Genomic DNA, 16,377 nt, shown 5'->3' on the forward strand with positions numbered 1-16,377 from the left:
TGATCTGCGGGCTTGTAGGACATCGGTGGGACCGATATCTCTATAGTACTGTTGGGTGTCTGTAGGGGGGCCTCAGGCCTTGCTGGGCATGGCCCCAGGCGAGTCCCTTGGTATCCCCAGCCTCTGTGACCCTACCCTAACTCGGGGCTCTTAGGTGTCCACACGTTTCCTTTTCTGATTCTTTTTATATTAACCTTTCTGAGTTTGTTCCTTATCTGTTAAGATTAGGACTTCCCTTATGAATATTAGAGACTCGAGTGAAATATATTTTTCTTTCTTTTTTTTTTTTTAAAGATTTTATTTATTTATTTGACAGAGAGAGAGAGAGACAGCCAGCGAGTGAGGGAACACAAGCAGGGGGAGTGGGAGAGGGAGAAGCAGGCTCATAGTGGAGGAGCCTGATGTGGGGCTCGATCCCATAACGCCAGGATCACGCCCTGAGCCGAAGGCAAACGCTTAATGATTGCGCCACCCAGGTGTCCCACGAGTGAAATATATTTCAAAGTACTTTACCATTCACAAAAGCAAGTACAAGAAACGTGATTCTTGTAATTTTTAACAGTAACGACTGGTTGACTGCTTAGAACTTTGGAGCCATGGGAATGGCACTGAGCAGCAGGAATTGAGGGTGTGAATGGTCTGGGTGTCCAGGTCCCTCTGCTGTTAGAGTTCTGCTTGTATCTCTTCCCTGTTAAGCATGGTAATAAAAATACTTCGGCCACTTCAGGTTTCTGTAGCTGTTTACAGTTTAAAAGTGAGTGGAATTTGTTTTTGTGGTTGATATCTTTCCGGGAACACAAATGTTTCTTATAGTTTAGCACTGTTCTTTATTACACAGAAAGGGGCTGAGAGTGGGTCAGACAGCGGGTTCCCTTTAGGACCAACAGGGAATCCAAAGCCCAGGAGACCCAGGACTGGACTCTGAGTCCAGTCTTGAACCCTCCAAAACGACACTCTCGGCTGGGCACAGTAGCCCTTTTCTGCAGCACATTTCCCCAGTACTAACCTTTTCTGTCAGTGTGGCTCATTGTCACGATTAGTAAACCAACATTGTTATTTACTGAGCTCCATACTGTATTCAGATTTCTTTTATTCTGTCCCACACTTTATTCTGATTTTTTTACTTTGTAATTAACATACTCTCTATTCACATGTGTTTCTTGTATTGGTACCTTTCCTTTATTGTGTGCATATTTTAATTACGATGTCTTGCTGTGTCCCAGGACCTCATCCAGGACACCATATTACACGTGGTTGTTATATCTATTTAGTCTCGGCTGCGACACGTTTCTCAGGCTTTCCTTGACAGTTTTGAGGACTGTTCAGCTCTGTTGTAGAATCCCAACCTTCAGGGAGGGGAGGGGGTCGGGATTGAAATCGATCTCCAGTGGCCTGGGGTGTAATCAGTCATGCCTAGGTAATGAAGATAAGAAAAGAATGTTTGAATAGGGAGGCTTGGAGTTGGTGGCATCCTCCGCACGGCCCCCCCCCCCCCCCCCAGCGACAGAGGCTCCTGCACTCAGGAGTCTTCTACACCTTGCACTGTGTACCTCACCGTCTGGCTGTTCCTCATGTCCTTTATAATAAACTGTAATAGTAAGTAGAGCATTTTCCTGAGTTCTGTGTTCAGAGAATTAATAATACTGAAAGTAGTGGTGGGAGCCCCCAGATTTGTAGTTGGCAGAAGTGTGGGTGACCTGGGGATCCTACTTGCAACTGGTGGCCGAAGCAGAGCAGTCTTGTGGGACCGAGCCCTTAATAACCTGTGGGTGTGCATTAACTCTGGGTAGGGTCAGAAAGAACTGAATGGTAGGCTGCCCAGCTGGGGTCAGGGAGTTGGAGAATTGGTTGTTGGGGGGGGGGAATTGAAACAAAGGGACTTAAAGGAGGGAATGGCCCATCTGTGGCCCATATCCCAGAGTCCTCCCCCCGCCCCCAATCCCCCAGGAGCAGGCTCCTTGGAAGTTTTGGGAAAGCCTTCAGAGTGGGGAGATTGTGGGAAGGGGCCAGGTAGGACAGGGGATGTGCGGTTCACACAATATAGTGATGGGATGGCAGGCCAGGGAGCTCTGGGAACTGTGACAGCTTGTCTCCTTGCTGGGGGGAAGGTGCAGGGCCGGGAGCCATTGTTGAGCTATGTTCTTGAGGTGTGGGGCTGGCCCAGGTCTGGGACACTTCTGTTTGGTCCTCAGCTGGAGTAAGAAGGGCTTGGTGTGACTAAAAACGTATGTTTGAAATACAAAAGATTACTTTATGAATCATGGTAACCACTTGGGAGCCCAGACCCCAGCTTAAAACAAGGTTGTCGCCTGTACTACAAGGTCCTCCAAGGTCTCCAGAGGTTCCACCGGGAGCAGCTTGGGTCTCCCCTGCCTGGCCTGCTCAGAGGGTGTCTGGGAGCTGGCACCTGTCCCCTGCTGTGCCCGTCTTCTCCCTTCTCACGCTGGCTCCCAGAGTGAGCCCTCAGCACCCCACACCTGCTCTGTGCACTCCTGCTGCCTGAGGGTCTTAGGATGCCAGCCTGCCTTTCCAGCCTTGCTCCCTGGCAACCTATCAGTATGGTGCCTCTGGCCCCACTGCCCCCAGTATCTGTCTTGTTCCTTCCACAGGTGGTTTCCACAGCACAGGGTTTGATCACAGGTAAGCTGAGCATTGGTCTTGAGAATGAACTCTGAATTTATGCTTAGTGGAAACCACATTGAGTTAGAAAAAGTGTCAAAAATACATCAAAATCCTGAAAGTGTGCTGTACACTCAACAGTAGTGTTTATCCAAGAAATAAATTGCTCTTGGCATTTGTTTTACCAATAATTCTCATAGCCCTCACCCCTCCTGTGGGCAGAGAAGGCGTCGGGTTGTTTGGATGGGGCCCTTGCTTGCTCTGGAGCTGTCTGTGCCTTGGGGGTCCCATGCAACCTGACATCAGCTGGAGTGAGTAGGGAGGGAGTGGTCCTGCCTGGGGAGACCACCGGCCTGGGCTCTGTGGACCTGGGCTGGAACCTGGTGTTCCTGGTTGGGGTGCGTGAAGCCAGGGGCTGCCTCAGATTCTCCTTCTTTACTAGGGCTACCCCAAGACCCCATGTTCCTAACTGGACAGACCCTTTACTTAGCAATACTCTGAAACCTTCCAACACTCAGAACAGGCTTCCGGAAATTTATTCTGCAAAAGAGACTCTAAAACATGGTATCAGTCTAAAGCCCCTGATTTGAAACTTACGTTCTTGTTTTCTCCTTGTCTTTGTTGTAGGTAGTCTGAGAGATCCTACCTGTCTTGGCTGTGCCAGCACTGTGGGGCTGATAAGCCACCTGTAAGTCAACGACGTCACTGTACGTCCCTTTGAAAGTGGGAGCTTGGAAATGCTTGATTGCTGTGTGACTCCTGATTTGGGGGAGACGGTATAGTCTACCTTCCTGTTCTTTGTTTTTATTCTTTTTAGCCATTGTCTTTGCATTTTGAAATATATAACCTCATATATTAGTGGATCTTTGGGAAATAAACATTCATAATCCCAGTACCTATTGTGAATATAATTACATTTCGGTGTATTTTATCCTAGTCTTTTTTTCATGTATCTTTTTCAAAACAGTGCTGTGGACTTATCGTGCACCGTGTGCTTTTCCACACTTGCACCGCTGTTGTCGGTGGCTTTTCATGTACTTGTGCAAAAAGACACAGGATGCACCAGGCAGCATTGTAGGTGTGGGACTCTGTCAGTGAACACATTAGACCCTCCCTTGAACCCCATTTGGTCCTTCGCGGAACATCAGGTTGAGCGAGTGCTGGCCACAGGGCTCGCCCCCGCCTGGTTCTGGGGACACATCTGGAATGTGGTGGACTTGGCTTTCCCTGTGAAGGTACTTTTGTGAGGCTGGAGGGCTTCCTGGAGGGAGTGGCATCCATGCTTCCCTGTCCACTGATGCACATGGACTCAAACTTCCCTCGGGGTTCCTGTGCTCTCCCACCCAGCATTCCCTCTGCCCAGCATCCCCAGGCATAGTTTCCTTCTGATCCCCCCGCCCCCACCTGTGTGGTTGGATGCTCAGACCTCTCTCCTGACTCCCAGGCCCTTGTCCACTTGCCCCCAGATATCCACAGTAGAGCCCATCTCTCCCTTTGGACATCCCTGATTCTTCCACTCGGAGAGCGCAGACCTCCTTCCCAAGTGCCGTCCAGCTGGCCCCTCACAGCCACGGACCCTTGGGGTCTTCTGAGTTTTCTTATTCATTGGAGGTTGTTCACTTGTCACCTTATCTTGGCTATAACACTTTTTTGGAGAATGCTTCCTGGAACAGATCTACTTCCCTAAAATAAAAACTACATAAGTCATGCAGGAACACTTGGTTGATGGTAAAGCAAAATTGTGCTTAAACAGCGGGCTTGTGGGGCTTTTCTTGCACGTGTGAGTGTCTCTGTGGAGTGCGGTTGGCACACATGCAGCGTCTGGTGGGGACACAGCAAAGTCTGTCTCAAAACCTCTCCCAGCAGCAGTCCCTGCTGGCCCCTGCCTGTCACAAGAGCACTCCCACCTGACTCTTGGGTTTGATTTTATTTTTAAAGATTTTATTTATTTATTAGAGAGCACAAGCAGGGGAGCAGCAGAGGGAGAGGGAGAAGCAGGCTCCCCGCTGAGCAAGGAGCCTGACGTGGGACTCGATCCCAGGACCCTGAGATCTTGACCTGAGCCGAAGGCAGACGCTTAACCGACTGAGCCACCCAGGTGCCCTGTTCTAGGGTTTGATTTTAAAGATTTTATTTATTTTAGAGTGGGGGGGAGAGGGAGAGAGAGAATCCCAAGCAGACTCCCCGCTGAGTGTGGAGCCCAACATGGGGCTCCATCCCACATCCCCAAGATCACCGCCTGAGTTGAAATCAAGAGTTGTCCGCTCAACCAGCAGAGCCACCCAGGGTCCCTGGGTTTGATTTTAATTAGATTTCTCTTTTGACCAGTGTAAGTGTTGTTGTCATGGAATCTCTCTTTTTATGATGTGGAGCCATTGAAGAATGTGCATAGAACATCTTTACTCTTGCCAAAGTGTGCATTTCTGGATTTAATTCTAAAGCAAACTGTAATCCGCGGGTAGCATTTCAGGGGCCTGGGGCCCAGTGTGAGGCTGGAAACAGAGTGGGTGGTGATCCCGGGGTGCAACTTATGCTTGCCATAAAGGATGTAGCCTCGTAAGGCCAGCTCTTGGGTTTTTTTCAAGATGAGCCAGAAGTCTGGGTGTTTGTGTGAAGTCTCTGGTTTCTAGGTACTGACCTCTAAGGCAGGTTTGAGGACTGCCCTGTGGACTGCTTCGCCCGCATGAACCACCGGGGGTGTGTGGGGGAGGCAGTGCTGCCAATCAGCGACCCTAGCAGCCTGCAGAGCCTTCCGTGCCTTTTTCTCTTGCATGGGGTGCTTGTCGTGTCTGGGTGGTCTGCACCTGACATTTACCCCGGTGAGTCCTCCTGCTGGCTTTTATCTGCAGGGGACCAGCCTGGAACACATCCTTTCTGGACAGTCCTCCTGGGTTTGCTTTTGAATTATTTCAGTTCTAAAGTAGTCTTTTTGGGATTATAACTGGAGTATCCTCAAAACCATAAAATTGGGGCTCCTGGGTGGCTCAGTCGATTAAGCGTCTGCCTTCAGCTCAGGTCATGATCCCGGAGTCCTGGGATCCAGGCCCTCGTCGGGCTCCCTGCTCAGTGAGAAGCCTGCTTCTCCCTCTGCTCCTCCCCCTGCTCGTGCTCACGTTCTCTCTCTCAAATGAATAAATAAAATCTTCAAAAAAAAAACCATAAAGTCATTTGGGAATATTAACTGAAAGGCGCCCGCAGTTTCCCAGGGGTAAGCTGTTTTCTTTAGTAAGCCCTTCTCTCTGTTTCAGGAAGAGGTCTGTCATTTTCTTTATCCGGCCCACACCTGCTGCCCTTTAGAAGGTGCCCAGATCTGTTGGGTTTGGTGTTGATGGGCCTCCTTTTTCATTATTTTCCCAAGTGATTATTGCTGGCATGTAAGTCACCAGTTTTCTTGTGTCCAGCCACTTACAGCTCGTTTATCATGTTCTAGCTCACGCGGTACCGCCTCTCTGTGGTGGCAGGGTCTGCTGGGGCACGGCGCCCTGAGTGTCTCTCCTTCAGGTGCTCGTGCTTCTGCCACTTTTCCGCGCCCTCAGCCGCCCGGCCTGGCATCACAGCAGCTGCGGCCCCTCCTGTGTTGTTGCCCCAGCAGACAGTAGAGTATCTAGTGTTTGGTCTGTGTAATGTTAGCTTTTGTTTTTAGTATTTGACAGAGAGAGCGCAAACAGGGGCAACAGCAGAAGGAGAAGGAGAAGCAGGCTCCCCGCTGAGCGGAGAGCCCGATACGGGGCTCAATCCCAAGACCCTGGGATCATGACCTAAGCTGAAAAGGCAGACACTCAACTGATTGAGCCACCCAGGCACCCCTAAAATGTTTTTATTATGGATGGATGTTGAATTTTTCAACCACCTTTTAAGAGTCAGATGTACCTGCATTTAAGGTTCATATTAAAATATAAAAACTGCTTTATTAATACAGATTTTTTTATAAGTTAACAATTTTTAGAAAGTTAAGTGCTTTCTTTATAAAGTTAAGCAATGCGGGGCGCCCAGCTGGCTTAGTCAGTGGAGCAGGTGACTTGCTCTCAGGGTCGTGAGTTCAAGCCCCACATAGTCGGTAGAGCTTACTTAGAAATAAATGAAAGAAGATTATGGGGGGGAAGAGAATGTTGTACAATGGGAACTATAAAGCTGTTTAGCTGAACTCCAACATTTCAAATGAGAGATTACTGGTGAGAGTTGAAGTCTTTATCAGTCTCAGCATCCTGGACATGCTGCTTTTGCTTTTGATGGCGCAGTATAAGAAATGTTGAGCCTCACAGATAAGTACAGGTGACCCTTGAACAATGCAAGGAGGGGTCAGGGGCACCGACCCCTGTGCAGTTGAAAACGCACGTAGGACTTGACTTCCTAAAGCTGAACTGCTAGCCAGCTGTTGAGCGGAAGCCTTGCTGAACATAGTCGATTTGCACCTAGCTTGTGTATGTATCATATGCTGCCTTCTTACAATCAAGTAAGCTAGACAAAAGAAAATCGTAAGGCAAATGCACTTACAGGACTGTCCTCTATTTATCGGAAAACCTCCATGCATAAGTGGGTCCGGGCACAGATGTCTGCATTGTCCCAAGGCCAGTGTGGTCGCAGCAGTGCTCTCTCTTTTGGTTCTTTTTCTATCTCAATCTTCTGCTAAAATGGTCCAGACCCCAAAGGGTGAGCAGGTGGGGCGTTTCTGATCCAAGACAATGTCATGGGTGTTGTCTAGCTGCTCTTGACTTCCTTTATCACAAAAATAAAGGCAGCGAGGGAGCACCTAAAATGGGGAATAAGCAAACTAACTTCTTTTTTTTTTTTTTTAAAGATTTTATTTATTTATTCGACAGAGATAGAGACAGCCAGCGAGAGAGGGAACACAAGCAGGGGAAGTGGGAGAGGAAGAAGCAGGCTCATAGTGGAAGAGCCTGATGTGGGGCTCGATCCCATCACCCCGGGATCACGCCCTGAGCCGAAGGCAGACGCTTAACCACTGTGCCACCCAGGCGCCCCCAAACTAACTTCTTAATCCTGAAGCTCATTCCATGGGAAGACTGGGGCTGCCGTGAGGCTCTTTCCAGAGTCTTGTGCCGTGTGAGTGCTCCTACGATGGGCTGCAGAAATGCGAGATGGTGGTGCCAGCTGCTTCCCCGGCCCCTGGAATGCTCCCAGCATAGGGTATGCTGGATATCACGGGGCCTTGAGGGCTCTGATAGGTGTTGCAATGTTGCGGGCAGTGGTCTCCAGTTCCCTGGCGGAGGAGCCCCGTGTCGTACAGGGAAGTGCGGGTCACCTCTTGTCTCTGGGTAGAGAGATGTCCTGCACTTCGGGAATCATTCCTCTTGGTCCTCGTACCTGTTGCTCTGTTGTCCATCTTTGCTTCCCTTCTTGTTGCTGGTGTCACTTTGCCCTTGCCGGCCTCATGTTCCTGAAGGTCATGTTGAGGTTTGCAGTCCTCGCTGGCCCAGCCTCAGGCCATCGTCTGGGTGAGCTATCCCCTCAGGAGTCAAGCAGCCACAAGAGTTGTGCTGTTGACAAGAGTTAGGGAGGTGCCACGGGGAGAGCAGGTGTGGGTCCCTTACCTGCCACCCTGTGGTTGTGCAGCTGATGCCACGAGGCACGGGAAATGCTGACCCGGTGAATGCGTTCACTTGCCAGACACGACTCAGTTTCTCTCTTTGTTTTTTTAAGATTTTATTTTTAAGTCATCTCTGCACCCAGTGTGGGGCTCAAACTCACAAGCCCGAGGTCAGGAGCCACATGTTCTACCAACTGAGCCGGCCGGGTGTCCTTAGTTCTTCTCTTCTTGGAGGTGGTAGCAGGTTGTGTGTATTGAGGTGGACGTAGGCATCAGCACCCTAAAGTAAAATGGGCAGCTTCCATAGGAGCCCCCAAGCTTTTTAATGCCAACAGTCTGTCCTCTGGTGACTGCGAATTTCTCGTTGACACACTGCTTTTGCCCAGAGTGGGTTTTCCCCACTTCGAAGAGAAAGAAAAGGAAAAGCAGGAGAAGGACTGGGGCCTTGATGGGAAGCTGGGCCTACTGACCCTGAGTGGGTGAGGCGGGCGTGTGCTTCTCGGGAGCGAGGCCGAGCTGTGGGCTGTCTTGAGCTGGGGCAGAGGAGGGCCCCAGCTGGCCATGGGCAGGCAGCAGTGCCCAGATTAGTGTTATTTTGACGAATATTTTTAAAGTAACAGATTATGCAATTTTATGCTTTTTGAAAATAGCTAAACCTTTCTGGCTAGGTTGTTAGTAATAGTGGTCTCTCGTGTATGTGAAGATAGCCAGATCTTGGAGCATCACCAGCCCCAGCTGGATACACCGGGTGCTTTTCTGCTCGCTGTTTTCATGAGACTGTCTTTGCCTGTTAGCTGCCCCCTCCAACTGCTGACATCATGCCTTCTCGTGGAAGCCACTTGCTTCCTTGATAATTGAGGGTTGGAAAATTGGATAATTAAGTTTGACAGAGATAGGAGGTAAGGTTTATTACTGTGTGTGGGTATTGTCCTCACCTGCACTGGGAGGTGAGGCCGAGGTGCAGAGGGCCCAGGCTGCGGCTACAGTCTCGCAGCCCCATGTGGCTGAGCAGCTCTGCTGTGCTCCGTGCAGCTGTGACTCAGCAGGGCGGGTTCAAGGCCACCAAATTCCAGCTCAGGTGTTGACTGTGGGCATCTGGGGCTCACAGCACAGGACTGACCCTGCCCTTCGAAGGCAGGAATGGGGGCCCCAGACAGGCAGGACGCCAGCGTGGGGTTGATCAATGGGGTGGCTGGCGCCCGCTTGATACAGGCTGTGAACTGAGGTGGGCACGTCCCTATTTGTCCTTTGGTAAAAGGTTCAGCTAAACTAGACATTGACCAGCTTCTTCCAGCCCTGACTAACAGCTTCTCAACTGCTTTGATGGGAGAGTGATCATAGCCGCCACCTTTCTGGCAGGCGTTGCTGTACCAGGCATGGTTCTGGGCACTTCGTGTATGTATGTATTACCACACCCGTTTACAGAGCACGCTTCTGAAGCACAGAGGGGTTAATTACGTTACCCAAGGTCTCACAGCAACAGTGGGTTGGAATTTGAACTGGGACAGGCAGCTGTCGAGCTCAGGTCGTCAATGCTGGGATTGGGCAGGTGCCATGAGGTGATCCAGCACATGGGAAGAGGCTGGGCTGTGTTGGTTGTAAGCACACGCCTCTGAGGTTAAGCTGGAGGCTGTGGCCTCCCAGAAGTGGGTTTGTGCATCAGAAGGGAGGAGGTTTCCAGTAAGAAAGGCAGGTTCCATAGAAGCTCGTGGGGCTCTGAGAACTGTGCAGGTAAGTTGCTCTAGCCCTGGACCGTAATTGAGGCTCTGAGCTGAGCAGAAGGAGCAGCACAGGGAAGAGAGGGAGGAGTGGGCTCTGGACGTGATATGTTGGGTTTTTGCCATTTTGTGCAAACATTTTGCGGGACTACGCCCAGGGTTGGGTCATTGTTGATTGGAGCATCCTCACTGACTTCCAGGACTTGCTCAAGAGCTGCAGGTCTTTGTAGGAAGTCCCCTGGTAGGGAAAGGACCCTGCCCCTGCCCCACCCCAGATTCCCCAAGTCTGGGGACCCTCCTGGGAGATCTGCCCTGAGGTTGGGTCTGTCTAGTCCAGGGGTCAGGCTTCTGCTGTTTGTGTCCAGCCTGTCCCTTAACCCCAGGCCCTAGCCTCTGCCTAGTCGCCTTGGTGTGCTGGTATCCTCTGTGAGCCCATGGGGACCGGCTGCCCTTGGTCTCTTGCACAAGCCCCTCGCAAGCAGCTCCTCTTCCTGATGTGCTCTGAGTGTCAGGAAGCGGTGTTGAGTCTGTTTCGTGTACCAGGAAGGTTGAGTGGGCGTGTGGTTATGGTAGGGCTCTGGTCTGTGTCGCTCTTGTTGGTATGTGGCGCTGGGAGGTTGTAGATAGTGGCTGGCTCCTCACCGCTGTTTTCCTTTCTCCCTTTTCAAGGAATGTACCGTTTCGCTGCTGCACTCCTGTCCACCCCGTGCACCTTTCCTTCAGAGCCGATCCCCGTGTCTGTTGGACTCTGAGGCCCGAGCGCGTGTGCTCAGTGGCCGGAGCGCCGTGGGCCCCCACCTCTGCCAGTCTGGTTGTCCCAGGGCCACCGTTCTTTCCCTTGCGCTGCTGGCACTCGTCGCCCCCACTGGGCGATGACTCCGTGGTGGAGAAGTCGCTCAAGTCCTTAAAGGACAAGAACAAGAAGCTGGAGGAGGGAGGCCCTGTGTACAGCCCCCCCCCGGAGGTGGCCGTGAAGAAGTCCCTGGGGCAGAGGGTCCTGGACGAGCTGAAGCACTACTACCACGGCTTCCGCCTGCTCTGGATTGACACCAAGATCGCCGCACGCATGCTCTGGCGCGTCCTCCACGGCCACAGCCTGACCCGCAGAGAGCGCAGGCAGGTAATGGGCACGCGAGGGTCCTGGTCGGTTCACCTTCTGGGTACTTAAAATGTGTTTAGGGCTTTTTTCATGCCACTTTTGGTTTAAAAAAAAAAAAAAAGAACCGAAAGACTCACCCGTGAACTTCCCTGTAGGACCCCGCTGACGGGAGCAGTGCCCCTCTGCCAGGGCTTCCGTGCATCTGTTGGCTCTAGACCCTGCCCGCCCCCCGCTCTCCGGCTGCCCGGAGCTTCCCGCTCAGCATGTGGCGCACCAGCTTTCTCTGCCGTCTATCAGCTCTTTTTCCTTTTACAATTTTATTTGAAAGAGAGTGAGAGAGCACGAGTTGGGGAGCGGTGCAGAGGGAGAGGGAGAAGCAGGCAGAGAGCTGAGCAGGGAGCCCAGTAACACGGGGCTCCAACACAGGGCCCTGGGATCATGACCTGAGCTGGAAGGCAGATGCTTCACCGACAGAGTTACCAGGTGCCCCATGCCATCCCCCAGCTCTTAAAAAAAAGATTCTTCGTATTTTTCCAGGAGCCCAGACCTTCTAGGTCTCTTTGTCTGAAATAACTGATGGTTACACCACTGAGTTTTCTTTCTTCTTCCCCTCTTGCTCTTTTTTTTTTTTTTTTTTTTTTTGGTGAGTCCCCAAGGGGTAAGGGGCAGCTTAAGTTCTCAGCACCCTCGGATTCCCCAAGGAGAGGTGCAGCGACGTCTGTTCCTGGAAGTTGACTTTCAGAAGATCTTAGGAGTTGGCTGTCATGTGTGAAAGTTACTTTGGCTTCTGATTTTTTTTTTTTAAAGATTTTATTTATTTATTCGACAGAGATAGAGACAGCCAGTGAGAGAGGGAACACAAGCAGGGGGAGTGGGAGAGAAAGAAGCAGGCCCATAGCGGAAGAGCCTGATGTGGGGCTCGATCCCGTAACGCCAGGATCACGCCCTGAGCCGAAGGCAGACGCTTAACTGCTGTGCCACCCAGGTGCCCCTGGCTTCTGATTTTATGCTTGTTCTCAGGAACTTTATAGAGAACACAGGGCGTTGTTTTAACTGGCTGGAGTGTCCCCTGGGTGCTGTTTTAGGAGGGGGCCGGCTGAGGATTGGAAGGAGGAGCGGTGGCACTGGGATTTCAGAATCGTGCTGTTAGCGCTGGCTGGACCTTGATTACCCACACAAGTTAATGCGTTATGACCTGGACGCCCTTCTGCTCCTCCCCCATCCCATGCTGCCTGGAGAGGTGCCTGTGTTTGCTGCTTCACTGCAGACCTGGGGGCCTGGGGGCGGGGCTTGGCTCTGCCTCCACAGTGTGCTCGTGGCTCCCCGCTCCAGTGCTGGCCTCAGGTGGAGCGTGCTGGAGCACGGGTGCTCACCATGTGGCGATGCTCTTAGGGTGATGGAGAGTTACCGCGGTTTCTCTCTGAGGTGTTATTTCCTGACAGTCTCTGGCTTTGTTAGACTGTTAGCCGCTGCAGCCTTCTGCTCCCTTCAGTTTGGTGACCAGGTGTGGCCGGTGTGACAGCCTAGTAGGCGTAAGCACACTTGGCCCCCAAGCCCTTGGCTTCTAACCGCCCCACAGGGAGGATCCAGGGCTCCTCAGAGACAGAGCTCACCAGCGGTGCTTCGGGATGAGCTTGTGTGCCACGCTGGATGAGCCTGTGTCAAAAAGTAAGGAAAGACTCGAAAATAAAGGGGGGCACTTCTGGGGGTCGCAGTGTGGAATAAAACAAATTTTTGTTCATTTCTTTCAGCAATATTGCACGACGTCATATTTTTTGATGCTATTGTAGATGGAATTTTTTATTGTTGATAAAATACACAATCTAAAATTACCATTGTAGCCATTTTTACGTATACGCTTCTGTGGCACTAAGTACCTTCACATTGTTGGGAACATCCCCACCCTCCACCTCCAGAACTCTTCCATCTTACCAACTGAAGCTCTGCCCCTCGCGAAACACTCACTCCCCACCCCTTCCCTGGCCCCCGACACCCACCATCTACTTCCTGTCCCTGTGCTCTGGCTCCTCTATGGGCCTCATGTCAGTGGGTCACACAGCATTCGTCCCTTGGTGACCTGCGCACTTCACTGAGCACAGTGTCCTCAGGGTTCATGCGAGTGGTGGCAGGTGTCAGAATCTCCTTCCTGTTTAAGACTGAATAATATCCCATTGTGTAGATTGTCCGTTTTGTTTATCCATCCGTCTGTCCGTCCATGGACACTTGGGTTTGTCCATCTTTTGGCTCTTGTGGGTAAACGGAGTCTTTGAAATTTCAGTTTCCAGCTGCCGATTGCTAGTACAGTTGACCCTTGAACAACACACGTTTGAACTGTGTGGATCCACATAGATGCAGATTTTTTTATAAATGTGTAAGCATATAAAAAGTATAAAAATACATACGCTACTGCAAATGTACTTTCTCTTATGATTCTCTTAGTGTTTTCTTTTGTCGGCTTTGTGGTAAGAATACAGCATATGATACCACAGCGCAGAAAACGCGTGTTCGCCAACTGTTAAGCTATCCCTGAGGCTTCCAGTCAGCAGGAGGCTATCATCAGTGACGCTTTTGGGGGAGTCAGTTTACACATGGATTTTTGACTGGGTAGGAGGGTCTCTGCCCCTAACCTCTGTGTTGTTCAAGGGTCTACTATATATAGAAGTACAACTGATTTTTTTTTTAAAGATTTATTTATTTAAAAGAGAAAGAGCATGCATGTGTGCATGAGTGGGGGAAGGCAGAGAGAGAATCCCGAGCAGACTCCCCGCTGAGCGCAGAGCCCTGTGAGGGGCTCCATCTCACCATCCTGAGATCAGGACCTGAGCCGAAACCAAGAGTTGGATGCTTAGCCGACTGTGCGTCCAGGGGCCCCAGGAGTACAGCTGGTTCTCATATATTGATCTGTGTCTTGCAGATTTACCAAAGTCTGCTATTCTGGTGTCTTGAGTTGTGGTAGGGCTTTTGTTTTATTTTGTTTTGTTTTGGGGGGGACGTAGGGAGAGGCAGAGGGAGACAGAATCTCAGGCAGGCTCCGTGCCCACCATGGAACCTGACACAGGGCTCAATCTCATGACCCTGAGGTGACGACCTGAGCCGAGATCATGAGTCAGCTGCTAACCGACAGCACCACCCAGGTGCTCCTGCATCTGTTTAGATGATCACATGGTTTCCTTTTTTTAGTTTTATTAATTAAATGGTTGAGATTATAAGATTAGATAAAACAAGACCCAGCTTTATGCAGTCTACAAGAAACACTCCTTAAATGTAAAGACTACAAATAGATCCCAAGTGAAACAGTGGGGGAGGAAGTGGTGCTAACAAGAAAGCTGGTGTGTCCATCTGAGCACCAGACGGCAGTGACTGCAGAGCAAAGATGACCAGGGGTGGAGAAGGTCTTCCTGCTGTCCAACATTTCATGATGCTCAAGGGGTCAGGTCACCAGGAAAGAACATTCCTAAACGTTTATGTACCTGATGACAGAAGCCAGAGGCCAAAGAATATATTGTATGGTTCCACATACGGGAACTGTCCAAATAAAGCAGATTTATAGAAACAAATCAATTTACTCTTTGCCTCGGGCTGAGAGTAGAAACGGAGGTTGACTACAGATGGACATGGGGAACTTTATGGCATGACAAAAATGTTCTAAAACTGGGTTTTGGTGATAGTTTCACAATCTGTAAATTTGCCAAAAATCATTGAATTCCACACTTAGTGAATGTTATGGAATGTGAATTAAACATCAGTAGAACTACTAACAAAAAAATTAATGGATGAATGTCAAAAACAGTCAGCTTGAAGGGTCTTTCCATGGTACAATCCTGGACCATTTGAGTATAAAAATAAAAATAGTAATGAATGGTAAACAAACGAAAAAATATAGGAATCCATGAGTCGGTTTTGACAATAAATCAGAAAGTGAACGTGCAAGGTTTGTAAATGAGGAGATAGGTTCTGGTTGGGGGCCCCTGTTCTGTGACCCTCAGAGTAGAGACTGGTTTGAGAAGAGCGGGGGGTGAGTGCTGTGTGGAGAAAAGCCTCGGGTGTGTCCTCCACAAACTCGGGGGCCAGGTGGCTCCTGACTGCGGGGAGGTGTCGCCAGCACTCAGGGAGCCGGGCTCCAGCTCGGGGGGATGTACCACTTGAGCCCAATCCCAAGTGTCAGATGAGGCCAAAACCAAAGCTGTTGCGAGGAATCACGTTGCTCTTCCAAAGCTCGTCTAGTTGGTGACAGTGGAGATACACACGTGGACACACACAGGAGTGCCTTTGGTTCCTGTGAGCCTGGACAGTTGTGAGTGCAAACCGTAGTTGGCTGGTCGTGACTGAAGAGAAAGCTGAGCTGCCTGGGGGCCCGGCAGGGAGTGTCCACTCTCAGGGATTTTTGATGATTTCCACTCGTGTGTTTCTTGAATGGCTTCAGCGGTACTTGATTTGTGTCCCTGAAGCGCTTGGATGTTGTTCTAATCATCGCTGTGGGAGGCAGCGTCAGGTCAGGCCTTCTTGAGAAACACACAGCCAACACTCTTCCTGTCTGCCGACCGTCTGGGCTGGGTGGCATGGCCACAGCCTTCCCTGGTGGCCCTTGCTGGCACCAGCAACGGCCAGTCAGCCTGCTGCTCCTGTCCCGCTGGCGTCCAAGCCCGGTGGGCAGCACCCCGTGGCTGTGTCAAACTGTCTCTGCAGAGCAGGACCCCCCAGTGGGTGGGGCATGAAGGGAAGGGGACCACTCCTGGGGGGGCTTCCGCCCCTCCTTCCTGAAGGCTCTCCTTCCGTGGTTTAGACACGGGAGGAAGAGATGCCTTTGGGAGCAGTTGGAGGAGCTGTTTGGAACTTAGCGCTCTCCCCAACCCCTGCTGGGTGCTGCCTGCGGTCACGCCTTCTGACGGTCATGTGAGCAGTATTGTCGCCTCACCCTCTGATCCCTTCTCCCTTTCCCCAGTTTCTCCGGATATGCGCTGACCTCTTTCGCCTGGTCCCCTTCCTGGTCTTTGTGGTGGTGCCATTCATGGAGTTCCTGCTTCCTGTCGCTGTGAAGCTCTTCCCCAATATGTTGCCGTCCACGTTCGAAACCCAGTCCATCAAGGTGACAGGGCGTTGGGGGTGGTGAGCTCAGGGCAGGGTGGATGCGGACGTAGTTACGATGTCTGCACTGTTTGTGGCTGACATTCAGATGTTCTTCGTATCTCCTTCATAACGCAGTCATGCTCTGCTGTGATGAGTAAAGGTGGGTTTCGGAGATGCTTCTCTTTAAACGTGTTTTGGAAAACGGTTTCTGTAGCCCACCTCTTCAGGCCACAGGTTGAGGCTGTTTGTGGGGTTGGGGTAAGACCCCTGGAGGGCAGGGCTGACCTGCAAGTAGCTGGACTGTCAGACTGCCCCCACGGTCACAG

The 16,377-nt window shown here is 51.0% G+C and overlaps 1 protein-coding gene across 1 annotated transcript in view; it reads left to right on the forward strand.

The window, feature by feature from the left end:
- LETM1 (leucine zipper and EF-hand containing transmembrane protein 1) overlaps window positions 1–16,377 on the forward strand; it is a 49,244-nt gene that overhangs the window by 12,433 nt on the left and 20,434 nt on the right. The window contains exons 3-6 of the mRNA XM_040624932.1: window positions 2,610–2,640; window positions 3,247–3,307; window positions 10,555–11,005; window positions 15,927–16,070. Of these exons, the coding sequence (XP_040480866.1) occupies window positions 2,610–2,640; window positions 3,247–3,307; window positions 10,555–11,005; window positions 15,927–16,070 (687 nt within the window). The remainder of the gene's footprint in view (window positions 1–2,609; window positions 2,641–3,246; window positions 3,308–10,554; window positions 11,006–15,926; window positions 16,071–16,377) is intronic.

The sequence above is a fragment of the Ursus maritimus genome, unplaced genomic scaffold, assembly GCF_017311325.1.
Source record: "Ursus maritimus isolate PB19 unplaced genomic scaffold, ASM1731132v1 scaffold_8, whole genome shotgun sequence".
NCBI lineage: Eukaryota > Metazoa > Chordata > Mammalia > Carnivora > Ursidae > Ursus > Ursus maritimus.